Genomic DNA, 20,930 nt, shown 5'->3' with positions numbered 1-20,930 from the left:
TGGACTGCAAGAAGAGCAAAAGTATCCATTATTAAGGAAATCAGCCCTGAGTGCTCACTGGAAGGACAGATCCTGAAGCTGAGGCTCCAATACTTTGGCCACCTCATGAGAAGAGAAGACTCCCTGGAAAAGACCCTGATGTTGGGAAAGATGGAGGGCACAAGGAGAAGGGGACGACAGAGGAGGAGATGGTTGGATAGTGTTCTCGAAGCTACCAGCATGAGTCTGACCAAACTGCGGGAGGCAGTGGAAGACAGGAATGCCTGGCGTGCTCTGGTCCATGGGGTCACAAAGAGTCGGACACGACTAAACGACTAAACAACAACATGCCCATGCTTAGCATCTTTTAAGGATTCTGTCCACATGATCACTACACCTTGGGCACTTTTTGCTCATTTTGACGACCTGCCCAGACTCGTTAACTTGACTGAAAGCTCCTTGACAAAGTTTTCATTCAGATACACTCAAAACAAGACATGGTGGCACCTTTTGTCTGCAGTACTTCCTTCTGTTCTCTGCCCAGCCCCCTTCTTTAAAATGTTTGGCCTGAGAAAGAGACCTGTGAAATCGGAAAGGTCGCTCACTCCTGGTAACTTTGCCCTGGGCAAGATATAAAGCGACTAACAAATGCGATAAATGGCTGTCAACTGCCCTGAAATCTACTGATAAAGGCTTTAATAAATGAAATAATAATAATAATAGCATTGCTACGGGAGTTCCTCCGCACCAGGGCTAAGGGAACCAGCAGGAGGGACCCACTGGCCCTCCAGATGTTGTCAAGAGACTCCAGGGATGAAGATACTGTGGTCCAACATCTGTAGAGCCCCATCACTGACCTAACTGCGCGTGCGCAGAACGAAAGCCGCGTTCTGTGGTGCGGCGCCGTTGGGAAAGCGGGCGGCGAGTGCCTTCCCCTTCGTCCTCCTCTCCGATAGGGGGCGCCAGTCGCTCACGTTCTTACAACGTCGAGAGCGGCCTTCTCTCTCACTGCCCTCTACCGATGAAAGCGTCGCGCGCGGAGTGCGCACGCGCACGGAAACCCAGCCCCGCCTCTTCATTCCCTCGCTTTCCTCCGCCATGAATACGGAGAACTTCGTGGCCAGCGAGAGGCTCGTGAACGCGGCCTACGTGCGGCAGGGGTCGCAGGGGCGCCGCGCGCACGAGCTCCGCTTGCGGGCCTTGCTGGAGCAGGTAAAAAGCCGGGCCGGCGAGGAGTTGCTCGTCGTTTCTTTATGAGGGAAAGCGGGGGTGGGGGCGTGGCCTCGTCTCCGGGAGGCCCGCCCACCAGGCTGCCTGCTTTTACAGGCCACGCCCCCCGAGGTGTCATTCTCCTCATGGAACAGGCATAAGCAAACGGCCCTCCAGATTGGACTACAACTCCCATCATCCCCTGACCACTGTTCCTGTTAACTAGGGATGATGGGAGTTGTAGTCCCAAAACAGCTGGAGGGCTGAGTTTGCCTATGCCTGTCATGGAACACAGAAGGTAGGGAGCTGCCTAACAACAAAAAGCAAGGTTCTAGTCCTCATGGTCTGAATAAAAGGCTAATTTAAGGAGGAATATCTGACTTTTCTGGGACACGGGTGGCTCTGTGGGTTAAACCACAGAGCCTAGGACTTGCCAATCTGAAGGTTGGCGGTTTGAATCCCCGCGACGGGGTGAGCTCCCATTGTTCAGTCCCAGCTCCTGCCCACCTAGCAGTTCAAAAGCACGTCAAAGTGCAAGTAGATAAATAGGTACCGCTCCGGCGGGAAGGTAAACGACATTTCCATGCGCTGCTCTGGTTTGCCAGAAGCGGCTTAGTCATGCTGGCCACATGACCCGGAAGCTGTACGCCGGCTCCCTCGGCCAATAAAGCGAGATGAGCGCTGCAACCCCAGAGTCGGCCTCGACTGAACCTAATGGTCAGGGGTCCCTTTACCTTTTAATCTGATTTTTAGAAGACATCTGAAGGCAGCCCTGTATCGGGAAGTTTTAATGATTGATGTTTTATTGTGTTTTTAATATTCTGCCGGGAGCCGCTCAGAGTGATTGGGGAAACCCAGCCAGATGGGCAGGGTATAAATAAATTATTATTATTATTATTACAGAGTCATTTAGTCCATCTAGCCCAGTATTGTCCACACTAACTGGCAGCAGCTCTCCAGGGCATGGGTAGGCAATCTAAGGCCCAGGGGCCAGATCCAGCCCAGTCGCCTTCTAAATCTGGCCTGTGAATCAGCGTTTTTTTACATTACTAGAATGTGTCCTTTTATTTAAAATGGGTTATTTGTGGGGCATAAGAATTCTTTCATTCTTTCTTTCTTTTCAAAATATGGTCCGGCCCCTCACAAGTTCTGAGGGACAGTGGACCGGCCCCCTGCTGAAAAAAATTGCTGACCCCTGCTCAGGGTTTAGACTCCACCTGGAGGTGCCATCGGGGACTGAACATGGCAAGTCAGGCACTCTGCCACTGAGCCACGGCTCTTATGCAGCCCTGGGCGCAAAAGGACACCCCATCCCGGCCGTTCTGTTTCGGAGCGTAGTTGTGGTGGGAGTGCCTCTGATTCAGTGATGTAAAACCCTGGAGGCCAATAATAATAATAAATTTTATTTATACCCCGCCCTCCCCAGCCAAGACCGGGCTCAGGGCGGCTAACAACCAATAATAAAAACAAGTTGATTAAAATACAATTTAAACAGGATTAAAATACAACATTAAAACATTAGGATGCAGCCTCTTCACCGGAGGAGAAAGGAAAAAAAGAAAGAGGGGGAGGGAATCAAACTGATTCTAAGCCAAAGGCCAGGTGGAACAACTCTGTCTTACAGGCCCTGCGGAATCTGATTTCTTTCCGCAGGGCCCTGGTCTCATGAGACAGAGCGTTCCACCAGGCCGGGGCCAGTGTTGAGAAGGCCCTGGCTCTGGTTGAGGCTAATCTAACTTCCTTAGGGCCCGGGACCCCTAGGGTGTTGCTATTTATGGACCTTAAGGTGGCTTGTCCGCATAGCAGCGAGGTCGGAAGCTTCCCACTGGCGCCTTGGTATGGTTTTAGCTACTGGCAGCCTTTGTCTCTTTGCAGTTAAGGGCCATTTACTCTGCCACGCCTCTGAATGCACTTTAAAGTGCATCCAACACACATTTGAAGTGTGTGACCCCCCCCCAAAAAAAGAACGCCGGGAACTGTAGTTTTTTAAGGGTTCTGGGTCTTCTAGCTCTGTGAGTGGGCAGCTATAGTTTCTCAGGGCTCTTTGGGGGAAATCATGTGTTTTAAATGCTTGTGGGGTGTTCTTAAAATGTATGGTATGGGTCTGAGAATTGTCTACTCATAGAAGAAGCACACTATAAACAGTGGGGAGTTTTGTATCATATGTATTTTGTGATTTTCCATACCTAGCCAGGCCCATTGAGATGCATAGGAGGAAAGGCAGGAAGTAATAATACCTTATTTTTGGCAGAGCTGTCAGAAACCTTTGTTCTTCTGACGTGTTAGTTACATCTGTTAGGTCCGGCCAGCTTAATACGTAACCTAATACTATTGAGTAAGCATTCATAGAAAGTCCCACTGAATTTGTTTGCTTACTCTCTACCTACCTAAGACACTTTACTGAAGAAAATAACCTTGGATAATTTGCACAGTCTTTTTCCATCCTCAAAATAATGTGTCATCTCCATATGCACACTTAATTGTGAACATAGCTTGAGATAGTGTTAACTTCATCCTTCTGCTTCTGGACTAGGTTTCCCTGTTAGCTTTGAAATTCAAGGAAAAGTGGTAGCTATATTGCAGGCACATCCAACAGGTGGATGGTGAACTACCGGTAGATCACTGGATGTGTGTGGTAGATCACTGGCTCCCCTCAAACAAGCTGTACAAGTTTTGCTCCCCTAGAAAAAGTTCAAAATATGCCCTGCATCCAAAATTTGCCAAAACAGGGCTTTCCTTCCTAAAAAAAGCTCAACAATTTTGACCTGAACTCCAAAAAAGGGGGTAGATCACTGCCAGCAGATCGCAGTCTCTTGGGAGTTGGCCACCCCTGCTATATTGGAAATGGTGCCTCAGTTCAGACAGTCTTTCACTGTTTTCTAAACAACTAAACTAAACTAATCTAAACTGTAATTGAGATTGGATATGTGCACTCTTACCCCTCTTGCATGTGATTTCCCCCCCTCTTTTCTACGTTTTGCTTTAATTAAGCCTTGTGGTTTAGAGCTTAGCAGGATTTGGGAAGAAATTGTGGTTTCAGGCAATCCTGGTCAACTGTTGTTTTTAGCCCCAATGAAGATGTAACCCTAAACTGTGGTTATAATGAGCCATAGAAGGGAGTTCGAAATTTGCATTTGAGAGGGGGAAAGGAAGTGTGCAAACCTGCTGCATGTTCACCTCCAAACCATGGGTACAGCACCAGAAGTGAGCCAATGTTGCAATCCTGCAAGGCTAATGGTGTGAGTTTGAACCCCTTGATATTTTTCTGCATGAAACTAAATGCCAATGGTGGGTTTAAAAAGAAGTTTCTTTGCAGTAATAGAGTACTTTTCAATTAAAAACATGTGGTTTTTTCAAGTTACAGTTTCATTTTTCCTTATTCTAGTTTAGCCTATCTAAGAAAATGAAACAACAACAATGTACTTTATGTATGTACTTTAACTGTACTGTATTTAATTGTACTGTTTTCTGAAGGGCAAATGTCCTGAAGATGGATGGGATGAAAGCACTATTGAACTTTTTCTCCATGAACTGGCAATTATGGACAGCAATAATTTCCTAGGCAACTGTGGTGTGGGTGAGAGGGAAGGAAGAGTGGCATCAGGGCTAGTAGCCCGCCGGCATTACAGGTAAATATGGCTTTTTTAATATGACAAGTGACTTATTTCTCTTTTATACCTGTTTTCCTCCCGTGAAGGAATGTGCATAGCTAGGTAACAACTAGATTTTATATTCCCCAAAATGAGGGCTCAGCCATTGTATTGCTATGTGTTTATGGGTGCTAGAATTTACCGGTAATTAAGGTTTGGGGTGTGAAACCTAGTTTTCTTGGAGGTGATACCCAGTGTGTATCTAAGCCAGGGGTCTGCAAGGTTTACTGGTCATGGGCTGGATCACTCCCACGGAGATTATCCGTGGGCCAGACCAGGGCAGTGCGACACCGAAAATCACGTCTGCGCATGTCCGTGGCGCCAGAAATTGCTTCTGCGCATGCCCAGACGCTGAAAATCATGCCTGCGCAGAAGCGATTTTCAGCATCTGGACATGCGCAGATGTGATTTCCAGTATCTGCGTGTGCGCAGACGCGATTTCCAGTGCCGCTCAGCGAGTCTGGTTTAGCAGTGTGCGGGTGACTCAGTGAGTGGGCGGCTCGGTTCGGGGGTGGCTCGTGGGCCGGTAAAATGGTCTTCATGGGCCGCACGTTGCCAACCCCTGATCTAAGCCATGTGCTAGACCTCGTTAAGCCAAGTATAAAAGCTGACTAACTCAGATAATTTCCTTTTGAGGTGTTAGCCTAGGGATGAACCATTTAGGCAACACAAAGGATCGAAAGCATATCTCACTTGGAAATGAGTGGGTTTCCTTCCTTCCTCAAAGAGGTTTAGTTTAAAAAACAATGCTGGTGTTTTCGGAAAGGTTAGCGTTTAGAATGGCAGTTAGGAGTTAAGCAACAGAGTTACTAAGCAGTGGACTGGGGAGAGAGCCAGAAAGCAGGATTCTGGTGTCTTAATCCAACACTGACTATGGAGAAGCCATAACCTCTTGCATTGTAATGCTGAAGATCCCTCTATGGTAGTCTTAGGTTGTAAATATGTGTAAATAAACCATATATCATAAGGACAACACAGCTTCTGCTGCTCCTCGTTGTTCAAAAGGAAACTCAGACCCTGGATAAGTGTAGCTGGTATTCCTGAAATCTGGAATCTTTCACTACTCAGAAGTAGGGGTAGCAGGTAACAGTATATTCCTTCTTCCCAGCATCCTTCGGTGCACTCTGAAACCTCCATAGCACATAAGAGTCTTGTTTGAATGTTGACTACTTCCTCCCATGTTCCACCTTGAGCTCTTCAATCTTAGTTCCATTGTTTAACAACTGAAAATTCAAAAATCTTCACAGCATTTTCTGACATTTTGATTCATTTAATAAGTACCAGTATCATCTTTAGAATGGTTCTTATGGGTTATGATAGCTAGCTCTACTTTTCTGCTGCTTTTTCAAGTTGCTTGGGTTTTTTTTACACAGATATTTTGTTTAAATCTGCTTTTCATTTTTAAAACAAATAGCGCAACAAACTCAGTACATATCACTTAAACCAGAAGATTGGCACTTTAACCTGGTTTATTGGCCAATTCCAATGCTTACTAGAGTAGCAAAAATATATATAATGGGGTATACTAGTTGTTTCACCATTATTTTCTCACGAAGGATGGTGTCACACTAATGTTTTATTTAGATCATTAGTATACCATATTAGATTTTCTTTAAAAAAAAATCTTAAGCAGTTTACAGCATATTTTAAAATATTTGAAGTACTACATTACTGAATACCAGAATAGATTTTCAGATTTATTTATATACAAATTACAAATCGTATACAAAAATGCAATAATAACCCACATTTAAAAACAACATAATCACTGTTGAAACAAAATATCCTCTTAAAGATTACAAAAAGAGAAGTAAAAATCAAATAGAAAAATACATTAAAAACCCTGCATCTTATAAAACATTATTAGCAGCTAAACAAAATCACTGAAGTAGAAGCTATACCCATGCTTTCCTTCATAGTAACGTCTCCCAAACACATCCTTAGTACTCTCTAACATACAGATCTCAGCCATGCACACCAACCGTATCCATAATGCAGACAGATAACAGTACAGTGGTGCCTCGGGTTACAGATGCTTCAGGTTACAGACTCCGCTAACCCAGAAATAGTACCTCAGGTTAAGAACTTTGCTTCAGGATGAGAACAGAAATTGTGTGGCGGTGGTGTGGCAGCAGCGGGAGGCCCCATTAGCTAAAGTGGTACCTCAGGTTAAGAACAGTTTCAGGTTAAGAACGGACCTCCAGAACAAATTAAGTTCTTAACCCGAGGTACCACTGTATTGCAGTTGTGTAGCACTGGTCCAGTTCGTGGATTGCAGGTGAAATCTCATTACACAAATATATGGCTTTGGGTTTGGGTTTTGTCCATTTGCAAATTTCTGAATTTGCTTATACTGTACATTTATAGCTTGATATTGTGTTATGAGCAGAAATAATTTTCGTTATTCCAATATTCCCTTCATCCAAGGCAAAAGAGTTAAGGGTAGGATGGGAGATGCATACAGCAGTTGGGGGATATATTCATGGCGTTCCTCACACCATTACTTAACAGAAGGTCAGCCAACTGTAAGAAGTAGGTGCAACCTTCTGCTAAAGTACCTCTTTCTTCCAACTTCACACATGGTAAGTGCTGCCAGAACAGACCGAGTTGGTTTCATCTTAAGGACATAAGGACAGGTATTTCAGTTTAACTGTGTACCTGTTCTCTCTCATCCTAAACGGTAACAGTAGGTTCATGGTTCCTGAAAAGAGAGACCACAATTACAAACAGGTCCTTTTCTCAGATGTCGTGTTCCTAATGCGAGTAGATTGCTTGTATGAGCAGGTTTTTATATCTTTTTGAACATACGAACCCCTGCTTGGTATGCTAAAAATGTGAAAATAATTTCTTTGCTGCTATGTTAACAAATATTAGCATAGTGAAATTGAATTTTTGGATGAAGAAATAAATGATGTATTCTTCTCTTCCACTTCAGCTTAATTAGTTTTACAGTGGAACATTTACCCTTCACCAGCACACTAATCAGAATTTCTTCTATCCCATATATTAAAACAAAAACATATTAAACATCAGTTACATGCATATATTGAATTATGGGAGTTGCATTTTTAAATGACCCTTATGACAGATTAATTGCGGCTAACATGAACAAAAGCCCATTAAAATTGATTTTATTCAAATGAAGCAGAGCTTATGGGCAAACTCAGCTTCTAAGGGCCTAAAGTCCCAGGTCATCTGGCACTCGATTGGGCTGTTGTATAATTTACAGCCAACACATTTTTAAATATAAGCTTACTTTGCTGCTCCAAACAGTATGCATTTGTTGTTCCAGCTGTCATTCTAAGTGACACTCTATCACTTACAATTATTCCAACACTGTAAGAATTATAATTCTTACAGTGTTGGAATAATTGTAAGTGATAGAATGACAAAGAGCTCCACGTTTTTTGGCATGCCCACTCCTTATATGTGGTTGCCACCTGCCCCTTACCTAAATCTTCTGTGTGTGTTAAAGAACTGGGGAGAATGGGATCAATATGTCTCCCTTCTTGGCTTAGCAGAAGGCAGAATCAATGCAGACACCTATTTTGCTTCTGTCCTTGCAAGGAACCTCCATGTGAAATGGAACTACCCATCCTTTGCATTCAGGTCCTCTGGCATGCACAGAAGACTTCGACAGAGCTCAGAGTCTTGTTTTACCTTGCACAGCTCCTTAAGGAAGGCAAACATTGGGTTGAGGGGCTTGTAATGTTTGGAATAAAGCATTGACAAACCTAGACAGCATCTTAAAAAGCAGAGACATCACCTTGCCAACAAAGGTCCGTATAGTTAAAGCTATGGTTTTCCCAGTAGTGATGTATGGAAGTGAGAGCTGGACCATAAAGAAGGCTGATCGCTGAAGAATTGATGCTTTTGAATTATGGTACTGGAGGAGACTCTTGAGAGTCCCATGGACTGCAAGAAGATCAAACCTCTCCATTCTTAAGGAAATCAGCCCTGAGTGCTCACTGGAAGGGCAGATCCTGAAGATGAGGCTCCAATACTTTGGCCACCTCATGAGAAGAGAAGACTCCCTGGAAAAGACCCTGATGTTGGGAAAGATGGAGGGCACAAGGAGAAGGGGACGACAGAGGACGAGATGGTGGGACAATGTTCTCAAAGCTACCAGCATGAGTTTGACCAAACTGCAGGAGGCAGTGGAAGACAGGAGTGCCTGGCGTGCTCTGGTCCATGGCATCACGAAGAGTCGGACACGACTAAACGACTAAACAACAACAACAATGTTTGGAATCTATTGAGGAACCATCAAGCGTTGAAGCACAAAGGCAACTGCGAGAGCATCCTGTAGTAGAGGGAGACAGGGAACCTAGACAGTTCGTTTCATTCTGTGTCATGTAACCATGGAAGAGATATTGGCCACAGATCATGCTTAAGACAAAGAGACCTTAATCACGAACCTTGACTCAGCTGCCATGCCACTCTGTGCTGAAAGGACCATCAAGTAGCAAAGTGAATGCAAACTCCTCTACTGGAGTCAGCATGTTCACATGGTGCAGGTAAACCAGAGTTTAGCATACCATAATAATGCACACTAGGTCACTGGTGCCTTCCAGGTGCTCAGCATCCCCTCTTGTGTTTGCAGGGCAGGCAGCAGAACTGGTTAAATTGCCAAGCTGCCATAGACAGGTGTTGGCTGCCTTCAAATTGGTGGGTCACAAGTTCTGTAGGTCTACATAGCGGTAGATACAATAACTGAATTTACAGTAAGCCACATAGGTAAAGGTAAAGGGACCCCTGACCATTAGGTCCAGTCGTGACCGACTGTATTGGCCAAGGGAGCCGGCGTACAGTTTCTGGGTCATGTGGCCAGCATGACTAAGCCGCTTCTGGCGAACCAGAGCAGCGCACGGAAACACCGTTTACCTTCCTGCCGGAGCGGTACCTATTTATCTACTTGCACTTTGACGTGCTTTTGAACTGCTAGGTGGGCAGGAGCAGGGACCGAGCAATGGAAGCTCACCCTGTCATGGGGATTCAAACCGCCAACCTTCTGATCGGCAAGCTCTAGGCTCTGTTATTTAACCCACAGTGCCAAGTCACATATTTTGAAGTTAATGCCAGTACAATACAAAGTTGGTTCTCACTAAGTCCTGGTGCAAAACTCTGTATCTGAATGTCTATTTTTATGTTAAAAGTTGCATTTCCCTCCCAACCTTCTGTTTCATTTCCAGGTTGATCCATGGGATTGGAAGGTCAGGCGATATTTCTGCTGTTCAGCCAAAAGCTGCAGGCTCCAGTCTCTTGAACAAACTTACTAATTCAGTTGCCTTGGATATCATAAAACTTGTCGGTAAGTGTGGAGCCAAGCGCATGTGTTCCCTTACAGGTACTTGCAATATTTTAAGAGCATTTGTTTTTCACATCTGATTTTTGTCTTTTACCTGCAGGTGTCAGGACAGCAAGTAGCTGCTTTGTGGTCCCCATGGCAACTGGCATGAGCCTAACATTATGTTTCCTAACCCTGCGGCACAAGAGACCAAAGGCAAAATACATTATCTGGCCCCGTATAGACCAGAAATCCTGTTTCAAGTCAATGATCACTGCAGGTAAAAGGGTTTGTGTGGAGTGCTGGGGATTCTTGTTGCTTGCTTAGCACAAGCTCTGAACATGTTGTTTGATTCTTGGTAAACCTCTAGCTGTTGATGCCTTCCTGGGACTGCAATAAAAGGAGGGGGCTTGTCAAATACCTTGCAATACATGACTAGAGGTTTTGTTTTTGTTTTTTGCATGGTAGGTCAGAAATTGTGTAGGCCTGCAATATATATAACTTTCTGGAAGCCTGAAACAAGCTATGATTTTAAGTAATTATATGCAAAATTCAGTTTCCTTCCTTCTCTTCTTCTATAGTTTTCTGGCTTCCCAGTTGTCTTTGAAACACACAGTCTCTTTTGTCCCTGGGTCATGTGAGGATTTTTCTAAAGCCACACAAACCTTACACTTCTCGGCAGAAATCGTACTGATTTTCAATATTCTATTGCTCACCTTCTATTTGAAGAGTGAGAATGTGTGTGAACATTCTGTAGCATCTTAACAGCTTATCCAGAGGCTGATTTAAGAACTTGCAGACAAGCACCTGTGGTAGAGATCCACAAAATCTGCAATAGCTGCTAAGAAGGAAAATAACCAATAAGCTCCTGAAAGGCTAACTTGCAATACGTTTGTGAATTTTTTGAGATTTACGTCAAGTGTGATGTAAGCTGCCTCAACACCTTTGCTATATTCTGCAGCATTTCTTTTCAGAGTGTTCAAACCACTGTTGTCACACTTAGAATATTATGTCCATCTTCCAGTTTTTTTTACTGGAAGCTGGATGTTTACTCCATCTTGCAGGACGTTTTTGCTAGCAATATTTTAAATTGAGTCTAGAGAGAGTAGCCCTGTCTGCTATATCTTATGTTTGAACATCAGGTCTTGCTCTTAATTTTAATTTTCCATGGGATATTGTATGGCGGGTGCCAGTGAGATAATTTCTTGGACTGATGGTGCAATACCAGTTTATTTACTGATATCCATAGTGGCTAATATTAAAGTTTAATACTAATTTTAATAGAATAGTCTCTGTAATTTTAAATAGAATAGTTGTCTCTGTAGTAAGCAATGAGAATAAAATCAAACAAAGGAGGCACACTGGGGACACAGTGAAGATTAAATTGTAGGAGAATCCAGGATGCCCACTCATACATTGTTTTTGTTGGCTGGACTAGGTTTTGAGCCCGTGGTGGTAGAAAATGTATTAGAAGGTGACGAGCTGCGTACAGACCTCAAGGCAGTGGAAGCTAAAATCCAGGATCTTGAGGCTGATAATATACTCTGTGTTCATTCTACCACATCATGTTTTGCTCCAAGGGTGCCTGACAGGTAAATAAAGCAACATGTAAACTTTGGGTAGCTATAATTTATATTTGACTTTGAGGGTAGTAATGATGCTACTGGCTGTGATTGACTAAGTTTCCCTAATCTCCAAGACTTGCAGGCATAGGCAAACTCCGGCCCTCCAGATGTTTTGAGACTACAATTCCCATCATCCCTGACCACTGGTCCTGTTAGCTAGGGATGATGGGAATTGTAGTTCCAAAACATCTGGAGGGCTGGAGTTTGCCTATGCCTGTCCACGAGGGATCAGATAATGGAGAAGGGTCTCTGGCTGTCGTTGGTTGAGCTTCTCATGTCCTAGAATGAGTCACCACAGGCAGAGGGACAGGAGGGCATAGAAAATAGAGAGACAGGATCATGAGCAGGCCTCAAACTAATGAAAGCATTGTAGGGGAGATGGGGATGGGAACTAGGAAAGAAAGACTGGGAATTCTCCAGAGCTGCGAGGAAGACCATGGAACATACTTTATCCAGGAAGGAAAGTGGGGAGAAAGTTGGCAGAAACAAGAGGTTCACAGGGCCAGGAACTCAGGAAGGAGGATGTAATCGACACAGTCTGCCAGATATTTGATGGAGATCTATGACTGAGATACATTTTATGGTCTGGTTTTAAGCTGACTGTATCCTTGCTAGAGTAAGAGTTCAACCACAAGACTGGGGGAATCTCTTTGTACAGCTCTTACGATACTACTCTAGACTACAGGTAAGGAATTGTATGTTTGAATGCTCTCTTGTATTAAAGCGAAACCTCCTACACTTAAAAAACTAGCATTTTATAGGTAAGGTTCTGTTGTGCTGGCTTGTTTGCGCAGAGAAATCTTAAATGTCAGAATATTTGCATGTTAGTATTCAACAATTCATGGAAAGACAGGAGGGAGTTCTTAACTAGGATATGAATATTACCAGGTGGAACAAAAGTCAGGCAAACGATTTTTATCATACCTGCTTTAGATTAATGATCCTCCACAACTGTACTTTGGAGTAAAGTTATTCTTGCAAATTGCTTTTCCTGAGGGCCTCTAATTAGGATGGATATCATCTTTAGCTGCTGGAATTACTGAAAGAGAAACAACTTCTTTAACGTCTAATGTTTCTGCTACCTCTCTGTTGATGCTCATTTGATAATCTTATAGGAAGTGTTGACTAACTGTGCAATCCTAATCATGCCTACTCTGAAGTAAGTAAGCTCTGTTGAATTTAGTGGGGCTCACGCCCATGTATGTGGAGCTAGGATTGCAGCCTAAGCCATTCCATTCCGAGCAGTTAAAACAAAGGTAATTAACAAAATTTTAAATTCCGTAAAAATGCATCACTATTCATTTTGTGAACTCTTCATCTGTGGTTGTCAGCAAAAATTTGTTTGGAACACTTCTGGACTCCACAAAATATAACACTTCAAGTCTGCTTTTCTATTCAAACTTGAACCATATTCCAATTTTGTGGGTAAATGATTTGGGCTTGTGGATGGGAGACAAAGAGTCGGCTGAGAAACTAATAAATTGTGATTGCGGTTGCAGAGGGTAAGAAAATTTATCCTCTAAATTGGATTGTCTTTCAAGTAGTGGTGGTAAAAATGATCTGTAGTATAAACTGTGTAAATAACTTCCTTCATGCATGCAAATATGTATCTGCAGTTACGTAATGAGCACAGGCAAGAGTTTTACAGGTTTAGTGATTCCTATTAACACATTTACCACTGTCACATATTATAGCAATGGTCAAAAAAAGTATCTCCTAGCGTAAGATAGTCTTCCTCTCTATTTTTTAGACCTTTATCTTGCCTTACTTCTTTTTTCTTCCTCGTTTTCATATGACCTTTTTATATATTTTTTAATTCAGCTGTTTCAAAAATGGCAGATCCATAGGATTTTGCATCCTGTGATCTTAATCCAGAGTGTTCTGCATATGATCCTTGACCTAGCTATATATTATGGGGCAGATAGGATAGTAGTTTTAGACTGCGTCCAAGGAACTTCTGGGGTTTCACAGAAAGCTAGTGGAAGGGATATTCTCCAGCGAATGTATCAGTAATGACTGACAAGTTTCCCTGCAGAACAGCTTGTGTACCAGTACCCATCTTCTCCCACAGGACATGGGTGTGTGGGTGTCTGGTATGTCCAAAATTTCATGGCAGGCAAGCTAGGAAAGCATTTCCTAAAGGCGAAAAGTTTGAAAATTCACACACACACACACACACACACACACCAGCCTCAGTGTCAAGTACTAGCTGGAATTTGCAGTCCTCCTCTGGAAGTCTTTGCATTTAGAAATATAAAAAGGTAAAGGGACCCCTGACCATTAGGTCCAGTTGTGACCGACTCTGGGGTTGCGGCGCTCATCTCGCTTTATTGGCCGAGGGAGCCAGCATACAGCTTCCAGGTCATGTGGCCAGCATGACTAAGCCGCTTCTGGCGAACCAGAGCAGCGCACAGAAACGCCGTTTACCTTCCCGCCAGAGCGGTACCTTTTTATCTACTTGCACTTTGACGTGCTTTTGAACTGCTAGGTGGGCAGGAGCAGGGACCGAGCAACGGGAGCTCACCCCGTCACGGGGATTCAAACCGCTGACCTGATCGGCAAGTCCTAGGCTCTGTGGTTTAACCCACAGCGCCACCCGTGTCCCTTCTTTAGAAATATAGTCACATATAAAAGTTGAACTTCTGAGTAAGAATCTTTTTTTCCTTTTACTGTAAATTAGTTTCGGCTAGACTGAATTGGTTTTTTAAATATATTGTTTATTTATTGATTTAATAAACGTGTGTACAAGTATGTGGTAAAAGGATATAAAGTTGGTCTAATAATTCTGTCTTTGTGCCGCGAATGTTGTCTAAACTGAGTTGGGAAAAAAATCTGAATTGAAATGTGAAAATAAAAATAACCTAATCTCGGGCCATTGCAATTTGCCGTTCATTTCTCTGCCGGCAGCTTTGTAGTCCGGTACATTGTTGTGCGCTGTCTCATTCCTGAAACTATGAATTTAAAATATTCAATGGCATTTGAAGGGCCTTTTTTTTATTAAAGGACTACTGTCAACCCCTGAAGGTCACACATTTATCTTTTCAGTGGGATTGCCCCCATTGCTGCAACCTCAGAAAATATATTTCAACTTTGCTATAACATTTTGTCTAGGTATCAGATGAAATGGCATTTTCCTTTTATAACTTTTATGTGGTCATTTCTTCCAGCACTATTTCTTTGCATGTAAAGATTATTTGAACTCCCATGTTAGGGACCCCTGCCTGAGGAAAGTTCAGGCATAATTGTATTCCTTCCTCCAAAGTTTCATACTTCATATAATTATTTCTCAGGAGCACCTATCTCCTCAGCCAGCTCACTTGTTCTACCCTTAGACTGCAATCCATTGAACTCTTACTTCTCAGTAAGCATGTATAAGATCATGCAGTTACAATGCAAACCAAACCAGAAATAGGTGTGCACATTGATTTGAGTGGTTCTAAATGCACCTTACTTGTTGATTGGATTGCGACCTATTTTTCCAGCTGTTGTTCTAAACCAGAGATGGCAAATGCCCATATTCTTAAACTACTACATTCTGCAAACATTCAGTAGCCAGATCTACCTGAGCCTAGGATTTGCCGATCGGAAGGTTGGTGGTTCGAATCCCCGCGATGGAGTGAGCTCCCGTTGTTTGGTCCCAGCTCCTGCCCACCTAGCAGTTCGAAAGCACATCAAAGTGCAAGTAGATAAATAGGTACCGCTCTGGCGGGAAGGTAAACGCCATTTCCGTGCACTGCTCTGGTTCGCCAGAAGCAGCTTAGTCATGCTGGCCACATGACCCAGAAGCTGTCTGCGGACAAACGCCGGCTCCCTCGGCCTATAGAGCGAGATGAGCGCTGCAACCCCAGAGTTGGTCATGACTGGACCTAACAGTCAGGGGTACCTTTACCTTTTACATATCTATATAAAATAAAGCACACAGCAGATGGTTTTAAAACATTCTTTTCCTTCCGCATTTCACTTTAAATACATTTGAGAGTGGCCCTTTGAATCTCTTTGAACAATGGCATCTCTGCAACCTACTGTTCAAAGCTCCTGCAACCAAGAGCAAAAGTAATTGAGGTTCCTGCAAGGAGGACATCCTAGTCTATAACATCAAACTTAATGATTGCTGCCCGAACTCTCAAACCATTAAATGTTGAGAAAAGTGGTGGTTCAGTTGCTATGCAGCAGTCTACCTTGCATTGGCTACTGAAGCAGGGCATGCTTAGTAAATGGGCTGTAACATTTTTAAAAACAATATTTGGAATGGCTTCACTTGGGGTTGGTACTGGTTTGTAGGCAAGCACTGATCACCCCACACTTTGGGAAAAGGAAGAGGAAGCAGGCATGTGAAACCTGCAGCTTGTGTCTGCTCATTGTTAAACTGCCATCATACTGCAGTTTGGCATTATGTCTGAACATTACTAGGCTACAGTGAGCTTCGTAGCTGAATGAGGATTTGACCCCAAGCCTCTCTGATACATGTTCAACATGCTATCTACTGCACCAGTATTTCCCAGGCTTATAATAATCGTATATCCCTTTTGAGACTTTAGTCTTATCGGTGTACCTCTTTTTGGGCAAAGATAATTGGGGGGGTAGTTTTCATAATACTGTTTTATCTCTGATTGTGTGTGTGTGTGTGGCTGTGTACCCTTTGAAACCCTTTCTCCTATCCCCCCCCCACTGGTACTTTAAATAATAACCTGATTTTTGCAGTTCAGGCTTCATACTCCTCCACTTGCTTCACTACAGTAGTAAAGACCTACTTCAGAATAGAGTGAACTTTGGATTAGTTGCTTGTGCACATAGATTACCAGCTCATTTAAACTAAGGCTGTAGGAAGAGAATGATAATTTTAATTGCTGCCAAATTAGCTTGGATTGGATTTATAGCTCAGAGGCGCAATTTTTCATCTCTTGGGCCAGGGTGGATTAAAAATGGATGATTTTATATAAATGGATTTTTGAATAAATGAAATTATACCAAGTGCTCCCTAAAATAACTTGGTTTTAAGTTGTTTCTGAGTTTGAAAAAGCCATTAGAATCTACATTTACATTCTCTTAAAACCAAATCCGTTATCCCCCTGCTAAATATGGTACATTGAACCTAAGCCTGATTTCCTATGTTAAAGAATGAATGAGAAGCAAAAAAAAGTGTCATGAAATTGAGCATTACACAATGACACAATAGGTTATGAATCGTATTAATTGTTGTGAAAATTGTACATATGTAGGCAGTCCAGTAGACAGGATGTTATAGCGGTATACAGTTCTTGGTAGCGCTGCAGCTGTACAGTGAATCAGACAAAAAAATTGGGACATCCGTTTTCTTTCCTTCTCCTGTGTGCTCCCCACACTGACTTTGAGGGCTCCCAGGGGGCTGGAGGGGTCAGGAGAAGAAGCACCTATGGAGCTGCATAGTCCTTAATTTCACAGCTGTTCCCATAACTAGACCTAGATTCTGTAGTATAAAAGACATGGGAGCTGCACCCTAAGATCTTTAGGTACTGTTCAAGTATTTCAGCTGTTCTAGCATTCAATTAGTAGGCATATTTTCCCCCTGCCCCCCAAAATGCCCTAATCAGAAAGTTGGATTTTTTTTGGTTTAAATCATTTCAATATGTCCTGAACTATTTAATTTTCACAACAGACTTTATATCAGGCATAGGCAAACTCGGTCCTCCAGATGTTTTGGGACTACAACTCCCATCATCCCTAGCTAACAGGACCAGTGGTCAGGGATGATGGGAGCTGTAGTCCCAAAACATCTGGAGGGTTGAGTTTGCCTATGCCTGCATTATATGTTTGGTCCCCATTGAAGTCGAAATCTAGATAGATGGGAAGGTTGTGATTTAAAAAGAAATTGAACGCCTCTAAATAATTACAACTATGTTTATATAATTACCACTACAGTGGTACCGGGGTTGTTGAATGGCTTGGCTCCCGAACAAATCAGCTCCCAAACGCCGCAAACCCGGAAGTGAGTGTTCCGGTTTGTGAACATTTTTCAGAAGCCAAATGTATTCCGCAGCTTCCGATTGAATGCAGGAAGCTTCTGGACTCAATCGGAAGCCGCACCTTGGTTTTTGAACGGCTCCGGGCTTCGAACAGACTCCTGGAACGGATTAAATTCGACAACGAAGGTACCACTGTATTGGACTGTAAAATAAGTGCTTTTTAAACTGAATTCTTAGTCCAAATACTCATTAGAAAAATAGATAAGAATGCAACTTTAGCTAACATCTAAATAACTCTTGAACTAATACCATAGGGCTTTGGTCTCAAACAGCATGAAACTTAGGAAGCTGCAAAAGCTTTTGGTGATATGCTCATCTGTTCAAAGTCAACGCCAAATATGTCACCGGGTTTCCATAATCCCCTTGTAGGTTATGCAGCTATTTGAACTGTTTGAACTGTTTCTATCCCATCTTAAGCAGTAGGAGGCTAACTGAGATACTCTGCTTTGTTTCCCTTACATTTCCTTTTAATTTATTTCAGTCTTTCCTCCCAGGTTCCTTCTATTACTTTTCTCTCCTTGACTGTGTTTGCCCAAATTTCAATTTTATATTTGCAGATTGGAAGAATTGGCCGAGATTTGTGCAAGATATGACATCCCCCACATTGTCAATAATGCATATGGAGTCCAGTCCTCCAAATGTATGCATCTCATTCAGCAGGTAAGGGACATTTACCTTTATCTTGGATGTTGTGTCTCTAGATTAACTAGAGTTTTACACCAGACTTTGAAACTTGGAGCTTTCTAGCTGGCAATACTGTGTTTCTGTTGTTATTATTATTAATTATACTCCGCCCATCTGGCTGGGTTTCCCCATCCACTTTGGGCGGCTTCCAACAAAATATTAAAATACAGTAGTCCATCAAACATTAAAAGCTTCCCTAAACCGGGCTGCCTTCAGATGTCTTCTAAAAATCTGGTAGTTGTTTTTCTCTTTGACATCTGGTAGGAGCGCATTCTACAGGGCGGGTGCCACTACCGAGAAGGCCCTCTGCCTGGTTCCCTGTAACTTTGCTTCTCGCAGCGAGGAAACCGCCAGAAGGCCCTCGGCACTGGACCTCAGTGTCCGGGCAGAATGATGGAGGTGGAGACGCTCCTTCAGGTATACTGGACCGAGGCCATTTAGGGCTTTAAAGGTCAGCACCAACACTTTGAATTGTGCTCGGAAACGTACTGGGAGCCAGTGTAGGTCTTTCAAGACTGGTGTTATATGGTCCCGGCGGCCGCTCCCAGTCACCAGTCTAGCTGCCACATTCTGGATTAATTGTAGTTTCCGGGTCACCTTCAAAGGTAGCCCTACATAGAGCACATTGAGTAGTCCAAGCGAGAGATAACCAGAGCATGCACCACTCTGGCGAGACAGTCTGCGGGCAGGCAGGGTCTCAGCCTGCGTACCAGATGGAGCTGGCAAGCAGCTGCCCTGGACACAGAATTGACCTGTGCCTCCATGGACAGCTGTGAGTCCAGAATGACTCCCAGGCTGCGCACCTGGTCCTTCAGGGGCACAGTTACCCCATTCAGGACCAGGGAGTCCCCCACATCCGCCCGCCCCCTGTCCCCCAAAACAGTACTTCTGTCTTGTCAGGATTCAACCTCAATCTGTTAGCCGCCATCCATCCTCCAACCGCCTCCAGACACTCACACAGAAAACCAGGGCTTCTATAGGATCATCAGCTTTCTCCACTGGAAGACCGCCCCCCCCCCCCCGGAACATTCAGGAATCCTCAGTTTCCTGAATCAGTCTCCTGGAGGATAGGGAATCTGAATGGGCTCCCCCCCTTGCAAGGTGGAATTGCTGCTACCAGTCCAAACTTTGCACCTGCAGTATGATGCTGGGGTGTGTGACGATAATAATACCGACATGAGAGATTTTTTGTAAAGATATATACATGTCTTAAAAGACTGAAAATGTGCTATATAAATACTAGGTGTTTATTATTGTTGTTTAATAATGTGATTCCTGCGTATGAATTGGCATCCATCTAATTTTTCTAAACCGACGGGCAGCTCAGCCCACAAATAAATTCACCCAATATTAAGGCCATTTTGAGCTCTCGCATATGGTTTTCCCAATTTGGGGGCTATTGCCACCAGCAATTGTTCATGCAAAACGATGTCACTGTTTGTGAAACTTCCTTTGTTGCAAAATTTGAGCTCCTTTAAATTGTTGAGCTGCTCAGATTTGCCGCTGTTGTCTCTGTGTGATTGCGCTGATGTATCGGTTATGGAGATGCAGCCAGAAGCAGCAGACTGAGTTAACACCTGCCCTTTAGCAGCATGTGATGGAGATGCCTGCTGAGGCAAGAGTCTTGTGCCCCTTTCCAACTGCCTATCTTGAGTATGAGTATAAATACTGTGGAACTTTTCTGCATCAGTAGTCCTTGTCTAGCCATCTGGCTAGCCAGTTTTCATAAGCTTTCTGCTTTCTTGATCTCCCCCCTCCCTCCATTTGGGGGTGACCCCTATGTTAAGATAGGCCAGACTTCTTGGGATTTTAGGAATGTGGCTCAGATTGTTGCTGAAATCTGTTTGTTAAGGATATTTTAATCACATACGTAGTTATGGAATCTGAACTTTTAAAAAGCTGCATTTGGAAAGATGCAATTCTTGGTGACAGCAGTCACGAAATTAAAAGACGCCTGCTTCTTGGGAGAAAAGCAATGACAAACCTAGACAGCATCTTAAAAAGCAGAGACCTCACCTTGCCAACAAAGGTCCGTATAGTTAAAGCTATGGTTTTCCCAGTAGTGATGTATGGAAGTGAGAGCTAGACCATAAAGAAGGCTGATCGCCGAAGAATTGATGCTTTTGAATTATGGTGCTGGAGGAGACTCTTGAGAGTCCCATGGACTGCAAGAAGATCAAACATATCCATTCTTAAGGAAATCAGCCCTGAAGGACAGATCGTGAAGCTGAGGCTCCAATACTTTGGCCACCTCATGAGAAGAGAAGACTCCCTGGAAAAGACCCTGATGTTGGGAAAGATGGAGGGCACAAGGAGAAAGGGACGACAGAGGACGAGATGGTTGGACAGTGTTCTCGAAGCTACCAGCATGAGTTTGAGCAAACTGCAGGAGGCAGTGGAAGACAGGAGTGCCTGGCGTGCTCTGGTGCATGGCATCACGAAGGGTCGGACACGACCAAACAACAACAACAATTCTTGTCCTGTGGTGGATAAA

At 43.6% G+C, this 20,930-nt stretch overlaps 1 protein-coding gene across 2 annotated transcripts in view; it reads left to right on the top strand.

Moving 5' to 3' along the window:
- Window positions 1-988: 988 nt before the first annotated feature.
- Window positions 989-20,930, top strand: part of SEPSECS (Sep (O-phosphoserine) tRNA:Sec (selenocysteine) tRNA synthase) — a 39,590-nt gene continuing 19,648 nt past the window's right edge. The window contains exons 1-6 of one of the 2 annotated variants that reach the window (XM_083630583.1): window positions 989-1,191; window positions 4,663-4,817; window positions 10,031-10,149; window positions 10,247-10,405; window positions 11,564-11,717; window positions 18,310-18,412. In XM_083630583.1, the coding sequence (XP_083486709.1) occupies window positions 1,078-1,191; window positions 4,663-4,817; window positions 10,031-10,149; window positions 10,247-10,405; window positions 11,564-11,717; window positions 18,310-18,412 (804 nt within the window). In that variant the 5' untranslated portion in view covers window positions 989-1,077. The remainder of the gene's footprint in view (window positions 1,192-4,662; window positions 4,818-10,030; window positions 10,150-10,246; window positions 10,406-11,563; window positions 11,718-18,309; window positions 18,413-20,930) is intronic. The other variant, XM_083630582.1, reaches the window with a different exon arrangement.

This window comes from Podarcis filfolensis, assembly GCF_964270895.1.
Source record: "Podarcis filfolensis genome assembly, chromosome: 9".
Classification (NCBI taxonomy): domain Eukaryota; kingdom Metazoa; phylum Chordata; class Lepidosauria; order Squamata; family Lacertidae; genus Podarcis; species Podarcis filfolensis.
Note: the sequence above shows the minus strand (reverse complement) of the source record. Positions and strands in the feature narration are given on the sequence as shown.